Raw genomic sequence first — 15660 nt, 5'->3', positions numbered from 1 at the left:
ACATATTCTTTTGGTATAGTGTGTATGGTCATTGTCCATTCTCAAAGAAGACCAAAATGATATTGCTGCATTATAGTTAAGATACAGGGTATCTAGATGTGGCTGATCAGACTAATATGAATTGGAAGGCTCTACCCTACGTAAGCTACCATATGAACAATATATATATACTACAAATAAAGTCTCTGCCTTTAGAACAGTCAGGCAACAAGTATATTTTAAATACTGTGTGCCAGGTACAATGATAAGCATTGAGACAAAAAGGAAAGCAAAAACAACCTTGGCTTTTAAGGAGCTCGCTTTCTTTAATTTTTTAAATAAATTTATTTATTTTTGAATTTTACAATTTTCCCCCAAATCTCACTTCTCTCCCCCTACCCCCCCCACAGAAGGCAGTTTGTTAGTCTTTACATTGTTTTCATGCTATACACTGATCTAAATTGAATGTGTTGACAGAGAAATTATATCCTTAAGAAAAAAAAGTTAGCGGCGGCTAGGTGGCGCAGTGGATAAAGCACTGCCCCTGGAGTCAGGAGGACCTGGGTTCAAATCCGGTCTCAGACACTTAATAATTACCTAGCTGTGTGGCCTTGGGCAAGCCACTTAACCCCATTGCCTTGCAAAAAGCTAAAAAAAAAAGTTAAAATGTAAGAGCTTAGCAAGATTACATAATAGACAACTGTTTTTTTTTTTAAATTAAGGGTAATAGTCTTTGGTCTTTGTTCAAACGCCACCATTATTTTTCTGGATACAGATGGTATTCTCCATCACAAATATGCCCAAATTGTTCTTGATTGTTGCACTTATTAAATGAGCAAGTCCATTAAGGTTAATTATCAACCCCATGTTGCTGTTAGGGTGTACAATGTTCTTATTCTGCTCATCTCACTCAGCATCAGTTCATGCAAATCCCTCCAGGCTTCTTTGAATTCCCATCCCTCCTGGTTTCTAATAGAACAATAATGTTCCATAATGTACATATACCACAATTTGTTCAGTCATTCCCCAATTGATGGACATTCATTCAATTTCCAATTCTTTGCCACCACAAACAGGGCTGCTATGAATATTTTTGTACAAGTGATGTTTTTACCCTTTTTCTTGATCTCTTCAAGGTATAGACCCAGTAGTGATATTGCTGGATCAGAGGATATGCATATTTTTATTGCCCTTTGGGTGGAATTCCAAATTGCTCTCCAGAAAGGTTGGATCAGTTTACAAGGAGCTCATATATGCAGGATCTATATAGAGTAGATGTGAAGTATGAAAGGGGAAAATAGCCTCTTGGAGAAGGTGGTGGTTGAACAATATCTTAAATGAAGCCAGGGGAACTAAAAGGTTGAAAATTATGGAAATAAGAGATGGAGTGTGTTCTGTGGAACACAATAAGGAGGTGAGTTTTACTGGATTATAAAGTGTGTGAAGAGTAAAATATAAGAAGGGTGGAAAAGTAGGAAGGGGGCAAATTGTGGAGAGTTTTAAATTCCAAATAGGAATTTACATTTGGTCCTAAAGATGGTACTTATCTATTGAAGTCTGAGTAAGGGAAAGGTATGCTGTATTTTATGCATTTCTGAGTTTCTAAACTTTGTGTCATCTGAGGCTTCCTTAAAACTCCCCCAATTTCCCATTTAATTTCTTATGCCAACTCACACTATATCAGAACTGCAGTGAGTGAAGTTGTGATGTGGAAGGAATAATGATTGTTATTTAATCATCAGCTAATTTAGAAGCAAATAACTGGTTCTCTTCTACATCAGAAGGGTTTTTTTTAGTTTTTTTTTTGCAAAGGCAAATTGGATTAAGTGGCTTGCCCAAGGCCACCCAGCTAGGTAATTATTAAGTGTCTGAGGTCGGATTTGAACCCAGGTACTTCGGACTCCAGGGCCAGTGCTCTATCCATTGCACCACCTAGCCTCCCCATCAGAAGTTTTTAACCTGAAATCCTGTGAACTTTTTTTATATTTATGAATCTATCTCTATACATATAAATATGCACATATCTATATTAAAACATAGATATATACTCATCAATGATAATTGTGTATTATAATAGTTTTCTCTGTATTCAAGGGTAAATTATTTTATGCATTTAAGACAAGAATTTATAATGCTGTCGAAGGGATCTATGACACAAAAAGGGTTAAAAACTATATATAGTTTGATTTTTTATTAATATCATTGAAATAGTGAATGTGATTATTTTATCTTGACTAAAGGAAGTTGATCACATTTCCTCATAATATACCTAAATTCATCTAAAAGTGGTTGATTAGAAGCTGCTGTGTATCAACAGGTTACAGTTCATATCAACCTCTCAGATAGAAAAATAATAATATATTCATTTGAAATAGTGGAAAACAGTCACTTGAGCCTGAGGAAAAAACTTCAAATTATTTGGCTTCTTGGGCTGTATACAGAAGATTCTACTAATAGCAAAAGAAAGTTCAGCTCTGCAAACTGTTTCAATAGCCTTTATAGCATTAATTTTGTCTTATGTTAGTATAGTGCTGGTGCATAGTATAATATGTTTAATTCAAAAGCTCCTAGTACTCCAAGCCACATTTTAGAATCTAATTTACTGGAAGACTGATTTCTTTTAGACCTAGCCAAATTTCCTTTAGGTAGGACTGTGCTAATATGATTGACTGAGAATAGTATCCTTTTTGGGGTGGACTGATTTTATCTGTGACCCAAGGTCATGTGAGAATTGTTTTGATGCAGTCATTCCTTCCCTGGCACAATTCTGTTTCCCTGGAGGCCTTGTGTTTTATGTAGATGTCCCCCAAAGTTACCTCTGAACTTTCTTTTCTCACCCCTACCTTTTACACACACACACACACACACACACACACACACACACACACACACACACACAACTCAAAAGGAGGGAAACAAATTTTATTCTTAAAGAAAGATCAAAAGATTAAAACTTAGAGGGAAAAACAAAATACTTGCTGGAAAGTTTGTTATACTTCATTCAGCAAGTCATTTTCACTTTAACATTAATATTTAAGTGAATGATTCTAATCTACTGATTCTGCAGATTAGATAAACCTGTAATCATTTTTCAAGGCTTTCTATTTAAGGTGGCAAATACTCAATGGGAAGAATTCAGACTTGTTTTCCCAGAATGGATCTTCATAAACTGCTGAGAGAGCTACCTGCTCTAGACATGGTGGTTAATGCTAGTCTCATGAGATTTGGAAAGACTGGGATTGAAATGCTGGTCATGTGACTCTGGGCAAGTTATTTAATATCAGTGCCCCAGACTTTCTCTCTCTCTCTTTCTCCCCCTGACCCTTTCCATTTCCTTCTCTTCCTCCCTCTCTCCTCTTTCATTATTTTTATTTATTTATTTTTGAATTTTACAATTTTCCCCCAAATCTAGATTTCCTCCCCCCCAGAAGGCAGTCTGATAGTCTTTACATTGTTTCCATGCTATACATTAATCTAAATTGAATGTATTGAGAGATTCATCATATCCTTAAGGAAAAAAATAAAATATAAGAGATAGCAAAATTACATTATAAGATGGGGGTTTTTTTAATTAAAGGTAATCAATCGTCTTTGGTCTTTGTTCAAACTCCACAATTCTTTTTCTGGATACAGATGGTATTCTCCATCACAGATATGCCCAAATTGTCTTTGATTGTTGCACTTATTAAATGAGCAAGTCCATTAAGATTGATCATCAACCCTATGCTGCTGTTATGGTATACAATGTTCTTCTGGTTCTGCTCATCTTGCTCATACAAATACCTCCAGGCTTCTTTGAATTCCCATCTCTCCTGGTTTCTAATAGAATAATAGTGTTCCATAATGTACATATACCACAATTTGTTCAGTCACTCCCCAATTGATAGGCATTCACTTAATTTCCAATTCTTTGCCACCACAAATAGAGTTGCTATGAATATTTTGTACAAGTGATGTTTTTAGCATTTTTCATTATCTCTTCAGGGTATAGACCCAGTAAGGTATTGCTGGATCAAAGGATATGCACATTTTTATTGCCCTTTGGATGCAATTCCAAATTGCTCTTCAGAAAAGGTTGGATGAGTTCACAGCTCCACCAACAATATATTAGTGTCCCCAGATTTCTCACATCCCTTCCAACATTGATTATTGTCCTTTCTGGTCATATTTGCCAGTCTGTTACTCTGTCCTCTTTAAGGATATTCCTACAATAATGAAATATTAGTCTCACTAAAAGAAACAAGCTCACACATTTCCAAACAAAAATTAAGCATCTCCTTCTTCCCCTCACAATTGCCTCATTCTAAAAGGTTCAAAGTACAATGTCTTTGCTGCTCAAGGTTCTAAAGACCTAATTATTTTTAAAAAGGCAGAATCTGTATCCTCTGATAGAAACTTGCAGGACCAGAAATTCAGAGCTCAGTTAAGCTAATCTCATTTTATGAAAAATAAAATGGGTACTTAGAGGGGGGAATGGTTTGTGTGCCTTGTCAATATGCTTCTGAAGTGCTTGAGGACCTTTTGAATTTTTTCTCTTAGGACAAAATTCTTGCTCTCCAGCTAGACTAGTTAACATTTATTATTTGACTAGTAAATCTTTATACCAAGTACAAAGGTCAGTTACAATTCATCCTCAGTCTAGAATTATCGAATATGAATTAATGGTATTATCTTTTGACAAACTTGCCAGGCCTATAACAACTTAATTTCTAATTAATGAATTTTAATTTCTAATCCCCTAAATACTTACTCTCCATTCAGTATTTACAAATGCACTAAAAATAACAAACCCTGACTTGGAAGTGCATAAAGATTGTTTGTACATAGTTATTTTTATATTGTCTCTCCCATTAGATTGCTAGTTCCTTAAATAGTAGAAACTGTCTTTATTTTTTTATCCCTAGCATTTAACACAGTACCTAGCTCATAGGAGTTGTTTAATTAATGTTTATTGACTTACCAAAATATAATGAAAAAGAGAAGTTTCTTTAAAAAGTCAGGATCATTGATGAGTTTTCTTTAGAGAATATTGCCTGCTAGAGCAGAGAGAATTTCGGATTTTGAGGCAAAAATTCTGAGTTCGGATCTGGGGCTTGCTATTTACTACTTGTCTGATCCTAGACAAGTTAGTTCACACCACTGGGTATCAGTTTCCTCATCTGTAGAATGATATGGTTGGGGATCAGGTGGGTTGTGCAGTGGGTAGAGCACCAACCCTGGAATCAGGAGGATCTGAGTTCAAATATGGCCTCAGATACTTAATAATTACCTATGTGACCTTGGGCAAGTCACTTAACCCTTTGCCAAAAAAAAGAATAATAGTGGTTGGACTGTACAATCCCACAATTCTTTCAAGTTCTAAGTCATATGTTCTATGCATTGTTATATAATATATAATGAAAAAGGGATTCTTTAAGAAATTTGGTACACAAATATCTGTATGCTATAAGGAGAGAGAGAGAGAGAGAGAGAGAGAGAGAGAGAGAGAGAGAGATGAAATGTAGGATTTTAAAAAGGCACCTGGTTTGATAGAATCACATGACACAATAGAAATTACAACTAAACTTTCTAAATTAAGAAATCCCAAACTACATTGAAAGACATTCATTACAGTAAATTGTATTCATGGGTGTGGACTCTGATACTTAGACTAAAAGAGTAACACTCTAGGAGTCAGACTTGTTTTTCCTCCTAATCTGCCAAACGTGTTTGTATTGGGCAGGAAGTGAAGCAGCTTCTCAGAGGAAGCCCAACATCTGTATTTTGTCAGATGAGGTAAATCATACTTTTACCTTGGCTTTGAGAGTCTAGGCTGAATTTTTTGTCTTCCAATTAAAGGGTAGAGAGATAGCAAGCAAGTTGGACCAGACACTTCTTTTTCTACACAGTTATTAACTTAGATATTAACTTAGCATGTTATACCTAGAATAAAGATTAGTCAGAATTAATTGGTTGTTAAAACCTGACAAGCAGTTCTCTTAAAAAAAAGTCTCAGTGATATCACAGTGATGATTAAGGCTACCTTGATTGGTTTAAGATATTATCAAATGCAGAATAAGTGTAAGAACCATCCATTCTTTCAATGAACATTTATTAACCATCCATTGGATGTGGAGCACTGTATTAAGTCATCAATGACTTATTTCAAGTTACATTTCTGGAGGATGATATAACTTGTGGGGGGGGGGATTTGTATTGGTGCGAAGAAGAGAATGAAGGCAGTTGATAACTCTGGTAGAACCTACTTAGGCAACAAGAAATTAAAGTTACTATTTTGGCACTTTGTGCTTTGTAAATTTCAAAGTGTAAACTTAAATGTAATTTTTTTCATATAATATCAGTTACTACTACCCCATTTTGAATAGAAAAAATTATACATTTGAGTATTTCTTTAAAAAAGATAAAGAATGTTATGATGACATGATACCAAGTTTTTTAGAGAATCAAATAAACATTTGGTAATAACAAATAATTTTTGTTCCTTATTCATTTTCAATTTACTTTTCTCCCTGAATGGCAGCATCTTTTTTTTTTCTGGAGTAGATTTTGCAATTTACTTGCTTCTCATTTGGCTTAACCCATTCCAGTTTAAAGCTAGAACAATGACCTGGATTGGGAGTAGGCCAGTCGTTGCTTATCTCCTCTCGAACTCCTCAAAATGAGATATCTTAGCGCCGAGTTTCCTAGGATCGAACCAAAAAAAAAACTCCGAAAGGGGGAGAAAGGGAAGGATCCATATTCATTTTCTCATTACTCTCACCAGTCTTTCTCCCCAAGTCCTTCCCTCTTCAGCCGAAATATGTTATCCAATGGATAGGAACACAATCCTACTTTACTCACACCTGGTGAATCCTGTGATTCATTAGTCACACTTCTCCCCTTCCAGCAGATGGTAGCAACCATTAGAATGTTGCCCGGGAACTTAGGGCTCGGCCGCAGGAATGTTTCGGAGTTAGTTGCCTTGTTGGTTCAGTGGGGTTAACACTGTTGGGAGAGGAGGGGCCTAGGCTGGATCCCCACGTACTTGGAAATCTAAGTATTTTAGAGGGTTGGAGTTCAGGGGCTCCCTTGGTTAAGAATAGATCCCTTGGTAGTGCGGAATATTAAGCTGGAAACCAAAAGAGGAGCGGACACCTTGCATAAACTGCTGTTACACACCCTGTTAAGAGAGACTAGGGGTGGCAGGAGGGACGAGGATTGCCTCGTCCCGCCGCCGCCCCCCTCCCCCCCGAGTTCAAGATGCCCGTGAAAGGAGACCGTCTGTTTTCCTACAGGCGAGAACTGTCAGCCTATGTTCCTGTGAGTATCTTACGTGTGCTTAGGGGCTGGGCCCAGGGTTAGGCGCCTACTGGGAGAGACTGTCTGCATTTTGAGGGGTGGATTTAACTCTCTGTCCTCTGTATAGCTGCTCCACAGGTGTTTACGATTGGGATTGTTTGCTGAGGAACATGCAAAACCGTCTCCAACAAACCCCAGCTCCTCTATGCTGAAAAATTGGAGTTGCATATCCTCTGTCAAGACCGTCGTTCACTGCTAACCACTCTTGATTTGAGGACTGTTACTACTAAGATTTGATTTTCCGTACTTTCCTATGGCCTGATTTTCTGCCCTTTGCAATGACCGGTCGTAGCTCCGGATAAAATTCAGCCTCGGTCCACTCCCCTCAGAGACTTAGAAAAACTCTGCCTTGAACCGTGACCTGGTTGAATAATGATCTAGGTAGAAAATGCCCCGGACTACCCAGAGTTTATATCCAAGCTGAGAGACAGGGAAGCTGTGAAAATTCTGAGGTATTTAAATAATTAATCTTATCAATTTCTTTAAACAGAAAGGTGTTTGAAATAAGCCTGTCTCTTTAAAACAACACTCCCACAAAAGATTGCTTTTGAAGTAAAACCAAATTGTTTTGAAGAGGGCAAGGGGTTAGGTTTATCGAAGAGTGTGCTGGATCAAGAAATAAATAAATACTTCTTTGCCCCTGTATCAGTCTTACTGTTGAGCACTTGACTAAGTTTTATGTAAAGTCTTCTTTTCTTTTTTTTCTCCATTCCTCCCTCCCTTCCTTCCAGTTTAAGTGGTGAGCTGTCTGGGATGTCTACTATAGTTTAAACTTTCTTAAAATGTTTAGGAATTTGGGAGTGGTTAGCTTCAGGGTTTGGAATGGAATATGCAGCCCTTTGCCTCTATTTTCTTTTCAAAACTTAGAATTACTTTTTGCCTATGTGATTATTGGCAATTTCTTTGCAGTGCTTAGGGGACAGTTGCCATCTCATAGACACTAGCACTGCAGATGATGCATTTGAAGTTGGTAAGGTAGGGAGAAAACTACAGGACTACTGAAATAGACTCCAAACAAACAGGTTTTCTGGCATTCTCTCTCCTCCCCTTTAGCTTCTATCCTTCAGTAGCTCCCATCAATTAAATTTATTTTCCCTTTAGTCATAGAACTTTTCATATCCCTTCTCAGCCCCCAGGCCTTCTGTGGCACTTTGACTGAAGATTAAAGATCAATCTCCTTTGCTAGGCATTTTCCTTGAAAGTATATGGAGTTGGGGTGGCTAGGTGGGGTAGTGGATAGAGCACGCACCCTGGAGTCTGAGTTCAAATCTGGCCTCAGACACTTAATAATTACCTCACTGTGTGGCCTTGGGCAAGCCACTTAACCCCATTTGCCTTGCAAAAAACCTAAAAAAAATATGGAGTCATCTGTATTTGGGAAAACTATATTTAAAAATATTAGCCTCCATTCTCTTACCAGATCTTTCTTGTACATACAAGCAGGTACCACCCTCCCTTGCCAGCCCTATCTCACAGTACTGCTTTCTACTTTTCAATCAAATTGAACCACTCTTTGTCCCCTATATATCTTGTATTGCCTTCTGTCCTCCTTTATGGTACTTATGGTTGAAATGTGCGGCCTCACCCCATTTCTGTCAAATTCCCACCCATCTTTTAAAATCCATCTCTAGTGCCAATTCTTCCATGATGAGACTCTAATCCTGGTTCTCTTCAGTGAGCAAAATCTCCATCAAAACTCTTTGAGATTTTCAGGGAGGCTAGGTGGCACAGTGGATAGAGCACCAGACCAAGAGTCAGGAGTACTTGAGTTCAAATCCAGCCTCAGACACTTAATAATTTCCTAGCTGTGTGGCCTTGGGCAAGTCACTTGACCCCATTTGCCTTGCAAAAAACTAAAAAAAAAACTTTTTTTGAGATTTTGTTTTAAATCTCTTTTATCTTTTGATGAACATTTTTTTTTTATTTTTGACATTGACTTCTTTTCACTGAGGTGGTAAAGTGAATAAAGCTCTGGATTTGGAGTCAGGAAAACCTTAGTTCAAATTTGGCTTAGATTTAGGCATATCACTCAACCTCTGCTTGCCTTAGTTTCCTCATCTCTAAAATGGAAATAACAATAATAGCACCTGCCTCCCAGGGTTGTTGTGATGATCAAATAAGATAATAATTGTGAAATGCCTGAAACATAAAATGTGTTATATATATTTTAGCTGCTATTATTATTATTACCACCATTATCTCACCTGCATCTCTTTATGCAGTATTCTGTATCTATTGTGCCATCTTCCATTTTTGCAAAGAAGGGAGATATGTTTATTCAATGATGTCAGAACCATGTTTGGTCATCTTGACTACCTAGACATCAGATTGTTTTATTTTTCCATTTGCAGTCATTTTATATTTTATTTTTCTGGTTTTGCTTCCTTCACTCTATGAAGTAACTCCTTACTTCTCTGAATTGTTAATATCCATTGTTGTTCCATTGCTCTTGTATTTTAATTCATTTTCTCATTACTCAAATGGTAGGAATCTACTTTGCTTCCAGTTCATTATTACTACAAAAAAGTATTGCTGGTTATATTGTGATGCATGTGGAATCTTTATTTTTGTCTTTGACCTCTTTGGAATATGTGTCTGATAGTAAGATTTCTAGGTCACTTTTTTCTTTTTTGGTTTTTATAAAACAATGGGATTAAATGGCTTGCCCAAGATTACACAGCTAAATAAGTATTAAGTGTCTAAGGTGGAATTTGAACTCAGGTCCTCCTGACTCTAGAACCTGTGCTCTATCCACTGTGCAACCTAGCTGTCCCACTTTTTTAAAACATAACTCCAAGCTGCTTTTCAGAATTCTTTGACTATTTCATTTAGCCATCACAGTCTAAGAAATGAATCCTGCAGAAGATAGAATTTGAGCTAAGTCTTAAAGGAAGCCAGGAAAATAAAGAGGAAAAGGTGGGAAGAGAGAACATTCTAGACATGATGAAGAATGACTGATGCAAAGGGATATGGATAGGAGATAGAGTATTGTGTAAAAGGAACAACAAGTTGGAAGTGTTTGGAATAGGGAGCAAAGTAAGAAAATTGGAAAGTTTAAAAAAGGGAGCTGTTGTGAAGACATTTGATTTGATTTTTTGTTTTTTTTAGGTTTTTTGCAAGGCAATGGGGTTAAGTGGCTTGCCCAAAGCCACACAGCTAGGTAATCATTAAGTGTCTGAGGTCAGATTTGAACTCAGGTAGTCCTGACTCCAGGGCTGGTGCTCTTTTCCACTGCACCATCTAGCTGCCCCTGTGAAGGCATTTGAAAGACACAATTTTATATTTGATCCTGGTGCTAATAAGGAAGTTCTGGAGTTTATTGAATAGAGAGATGGCATGATCAGATCTACACTTTAGGAAAATCATTTTGGCAACTGAATGGAGGATGGATTGAAGAAAGGAAAGATCTGAGGCAGTCCAACCTGAAGGCCCTTGCAAGTAGTTAGTTCTAAAGTGAGTTGATCAACATCCTCACCTTTTTTACCATGCAAGTAGAAAGAATGGTCTATTTAGAGAGATAAAGAATGGGCTATTTTTGAAGGTAGGAATAACAAGACTAGAGAACCAACAGATTGTATAGTCTACATGCTCCAGACATTTAATAATGTTCACATAATTAACCTCTTCAGATTGATCCAGGTCTGGATTGATAGATTTGTGAGAAGAGCATGATCCTTGTCAGTTCTCTCGATAAGTTTTGAGAGGATGTAGTATATATCATCTTTGCTCAGGAAGTAAATTTTTTCATTTAGGTAATTAAAAGGCTCCATTTAACCTCAGAGTGACAATTTTATTTGCTCATTCATTTAGTCAACAATTATTATCTTCTAATCTGAAAGATATGGGACTAAAGGACTAGAAACATAATAGGAGACCTAATTTTTGGAGGGCCTTGAATTTCAAGCTAGGAATGAATATTATGCCTTAGTTCCATTTTATTATATGATAAAAACAATTTAAAAATCCAACACACTAGTGATCTCAAACAGAAGTAGTTATATATTGTGGGAATTGATGCATTTATCTAAACTTCTGAAATGACTTCTTTAATCATTTGGCCATAGGATTAAGTGACAGAGATAAAAGTAGAAGTAATCCTTTGCCTTAGTTCTGTCTTCTTTTTTCTCAAATTGTATAGAATATTTTTCTTTTTTTAGATTTTTCAAGGCAGTGGGGTTAAGTGGCTTGCCCAAGGCCACATGGCTAGGTAATTATTAAGTGTCTGCGGCCAGATTTGAACTCAGGTACTCTTGACTCCAGGGCTGGTGCTCTATCCACTGCATCACCTAGCCGCCCCTAGAATATTTTTAAAAAACTGATAGAGCACTCATTTCAAGTCATCATTTTTTTTTTTTTTTAGGATTTTGCAAGGCAAATGGGGTTAAGTAGCTTGCCCAAGGCCAGGAAGCTAAGTAATTATCAAGAGTCTGAGATTGGATTTGAACCTAGGTACTCCTGACTCCAGGGCCAGTGCTTTATCCACTGCGCCACCTAGCCGCCCCTCAAGTCATCATTTCAAGGAAATTTATTTCCTTAATATGACCTTAAATCTACAAAATAAATTTTAATGGTACTCTTGAATCACCATACCAGTGATCAGCTTTTTTTCCTTCAAAACTTCTCCATTAAACTGCTGAAAAGATAAATTTTTAATGATAAAATATTCAGAAAAACAGGGTGCAACTGGAGGCAGAGCCAAAATGGAGGCATTAAGGCAGCATTTCCTGAGAACTCCAACCCCCCTAACCCCCCAAAAACAAAGAATGGCTCTAGCCAAAATTTAGAGGGACCAAAACCCACAGAAAGACTGAGTGATACATTTTCCCAGTCCAAGATAACTTAGAAGTTCCCTGGGAAAGGTGTGTTTCACCAGGATGTAGGGTTGGAAAAAAAAAGCCGCAGCACAGCCCAGCCCAGCTCAGCCCAGCCCAGAGATCACTGGCAACAGCTTGAAGGGGCAGTGAGAGAACTCTGCTGCACCTGGGTGAGTGGTGGAGTGAGGAGCACGGCTTCAGAATCTGCAGTGAGAATCAGGAAAAAGCAGCCTGCACCCCCAGAGATGGTAAAGGAAGTCTGCAGAGATTTCTCTGCTCTCCCTGGGGTAGGACTCTGCTGTTTGCCTACACTCAGATATTTCAGTTTGGGCTTCCATACTAAATAACCAAGCTGGATCTCTCCTTATAGCCCTAGGGCAGAGGGGAGTGCTGTGGTCATGTACTTATCAAAGCACAGACTAGAGAGCATAAAACCTTGAAGGAATAAAGGTCCCAGTGGGATGTCTCCCCCCCCCCCAAAAAAAAAGCCAATCCCAAAGCCTTGGAAGTGCTGTAAATTAGTCTTGGGCTGAGGAAATGAATAAACAACATAAAAGGAAGAATCTGACCATAGGGAATTACTTTAGTCCCATGGAAGATCAAAATACATACTCAGGGGTGGCTCTGTGGCACAGTGGATAAAGCACTGGCCCTGGAGTCAGGAGTACCTAGGTTCAAATCCGGTCTCAGACACTTAATAATTACCTAGCTGTGTGGCCTTGGGCAAGCCACTTAACCCCATTGCCTTACAAAAAAAAAAAAACACATATACTCAGATGATGACAAAATCGAAGTTTCTGTATCCAAAACCTCCAAGAGAAATAGAAAATGGGCTCAAGACTATGGATGAACTCAAAAAAGACTTTAAAAAGCATTTAAGGGAGGTGGAGGAAAAATTGGGAGGAGAAATGAGGATGAAGTAGACAAATCATGAAAACCAAATCAAAAGCTTGGTGAAAGATATATACAAAAGAATACTGAAGAAAATAATATGTTAAAAACCAGTTTAGGGGGGTGGCTAGGTGGCACAGTGGATAGAGCAGCAGCCCTGGAAGTCAGGAGGACCTGAGTGCAAATCCAACCTCAGACACTTAATAATTACCTAGCTGTGTGGCCTTGGGCAAGCCACTTAACCCCATTGCCTTGCAAAAAAAAAAGGCAAAACAGGGTTGGCTAGGTGCCACAGTGGATAGAGCAGCAGCCATGGAAGTCAGGAGGACCTGAGTGCAAATCCAACCTCAGACACTTAATAATTACCTAGTTGTGTGGCCTTGGGCAAGCTGCTTATCCCCATTGCCTTGCAAAAACTAAAAAACAAAAACAAAAACAGTTTAGGCCTAATGGAAAAAGCAAAACAAAAGGCAAATTAGGAGAAGAATGCCTTAAAAAGCAGAATTAGCCAGCTGGAAAAGGAGAGAAAAAAAGCTCTCTGAAGAAAATAACTTCTTCAAATGCAGAATGGAACTAAAGGAAGCTGATGACTTTGCAAGAAAGCAGGAAGAAACAAAACTCTGCCCAAAAGGCCAAAAATTAGAAGAAAATGTGAAATATCTCATTGGAAAAAAAAACCTACCTTGAAAACAGATGCAGAAGAAATAATTTAAAAATTATTGGGCTATCTGAAAGCCACAACCAGAAGAGCCTAGACTTCATTTTTCAAGAAATAATACATCAAAATTGCCCTGAGATCCTAGAAGCTGAGGGTAAAATAGAAATTGAGAGAATTCACCAGTCACCCCCAAAAGAGATCCCAAAAGAAAAACTTACAGGAATATTATAGCCAAATTCCAAAAGTCCCAAATCAAAGAGAAAATTCTAAAAGCTGCCAGAAACAAACAAGTCAACTACTGAGGCTCCTTAGTCAGGATTACACAGGATCTGGCAGCATCCACATTAAGCACTCGTAGGGATTGGAATATGATATTCCAGAAGGCAAAAGATCTTGGTTTACAACCGACAATCAATTACCCAGCAAAACTGAACATCCTCTTTTCAGGGGAAGAGATGGACTTTCAATGAAACAGGGGACTTTCAAACTTTCCTATTGAGACAGCCAGAGCTGAACAAAAGTTTGATCTCCAAGTACAGGACTCTGGTGAACCATAGAGGGAGTGGAAGAAAGTAACTATGAGGAACTTGATGATGTTGAACTGTGTGTACTCCTGCACAGGAAGAAGATATTGATAATTCATATGAACTTTCTCATTTATAAGAGCTGTTGGAGCATATATAGATAGGACATAGGAAGGAGCAGACTATAATGGTATGATGTGGTAAAGGGATGGAGTCAATGGGTGATAGGGGAAAGTACTGGGAGGAAGTAAAAAGAGATGAAGAAGAAGCTGAGATATTTCTCATAAGAGTCAAGTAAAAGCTTTTTCAGTGAAGTGGGGGGGGGAGGCAAGGGGGAATAAATGAGCCTTCATTCTCATCGGAAATGGCTCAGGGAGGAAAAGATATACACATTTGATAGAGTGAGGAAATCCATCTTGCCTCAGAGAAGGATGGGAGGAAAAGGGACAAGATGAGGGGGAATGGGGGGGAGGGAAGGGGGGTAATAGGTGATAGAAGAGAGAGAAGATCGAGGGAGAGGGTACTCAGATTGAACACACTTTTGGACAGGGTCAGGATGAAAGGAGAGAGAGAATAGAATAAATGAGAGTGGGGAGAAATAGAGTGGAGGGACAGCTAGTAATAGTAACTGAGGGAAAAATATTGAAGCAATTTCTCTGGTGGTCTAATGATAAAGAAAGCAACTCACCCCAGAAATAGAGCCATTGAAATCTGAACACAGATGAAAGTACAATTCTTTTTTTTTCTTTTTCTCTATTCTTGAGGTTTCTCATCTTCTTGAGGGGGGGGGTTATGTTTATTCTTATAACATTCAATTTACATCAATATATGGCATGGAAACAATGTAGACTATCAGACGGCCTTCTGTGGGGGGGAAGGGAGGAGGGGGGAAAATTGTGGAATTCAGAGCCTTGCAAAAAATGATAGGTACATATTACTATTGTATATAATTGGAAAACAAATAAAATGTTTAAAAAAAACTTTAAAAAAAGGAACAACCTAGATTTACTAGTATGCTATTGTACTAATCTTCCAGTATGGCTCTCAGAGGGTTAAAGAAGATAAATTTCTACAACTTGGTAGAAAATCACATTTATATTTAATTAATCATTTATATATTTAGCTTTTCTCATAGTTGTTTAGACATTGATAAGAGGTCATAACCTTTTTAAGGTTTGAGAATGTGAGAACTGAAATGATTGAATAAGTTGAATTCATGAATTCAAATTTTAATTTTGTATAATTTTCCCTATAAAAATGAGTGTTAAAGTTGATTTTGGAAGACTGCAAAGGGGTTGGAGCTATGTAGAATTCTACATTCCTACATCCCTTTTTGATGAGGGGAAAAGACTGCAAAGGAGTTGGAGCTATGTAGAATTCTACATTCCTACATCCCTTTTTGATGAGGGAGAAGTGATGGTTTATTCGGGGATCTTTTTCTATATTTTAAAAAAGA

General features: G+C 37.8%; 1 protein-coding gene across 4 annotated transcripts in view; it reads left to right on the top strand.

The window, feature by feature from the left end:
• Positions 1–15660, top strand: part of TJP2 (tight junction protein 2) — a 179470-nt gene that overhangs the window by 46088 nt on the left and 117722 nt on the right. The window contains exon 1 of one of the 4 annotated variants that reach the window (XM_074199447.1): positions 6406–7278. The exons of the other annotated variants lie outside the window; for them this stretch is intronic. Coding sequence (XP_074055548.1) covers positions 7219–7278 — 60 coding nt within the window. The 5' untranslated portion in view covers positions 6406–7218. Of the gene's footprint in view, positions 1–6405; positions 7279–15660 lie in introns of those variants that run through there. 4 annotated transcript variants of the gene reach the window in all.

Source organism: Macrotis lagotis, chromosome X, assembly GCF_037893015.1.
Source record: "Macrotis lagotis isolate mMagLag1 chromosome X, bilby.v1.9.chrom.fasta, whole genome shotgun sequence".
Classification (NCBI taxonomy): domain Eukaryota; kingdom Metazoa; phylum Chordata; class Mammalia; order Peramelemorphia; family Peramelidae; genus Macrotis; species Macrotis lagotis.
The sequence above is the reverse complement of the archived record's forward strand: the minus strand, read 5'-3'. Positions and strand labels throughout refer to the sequence as shown.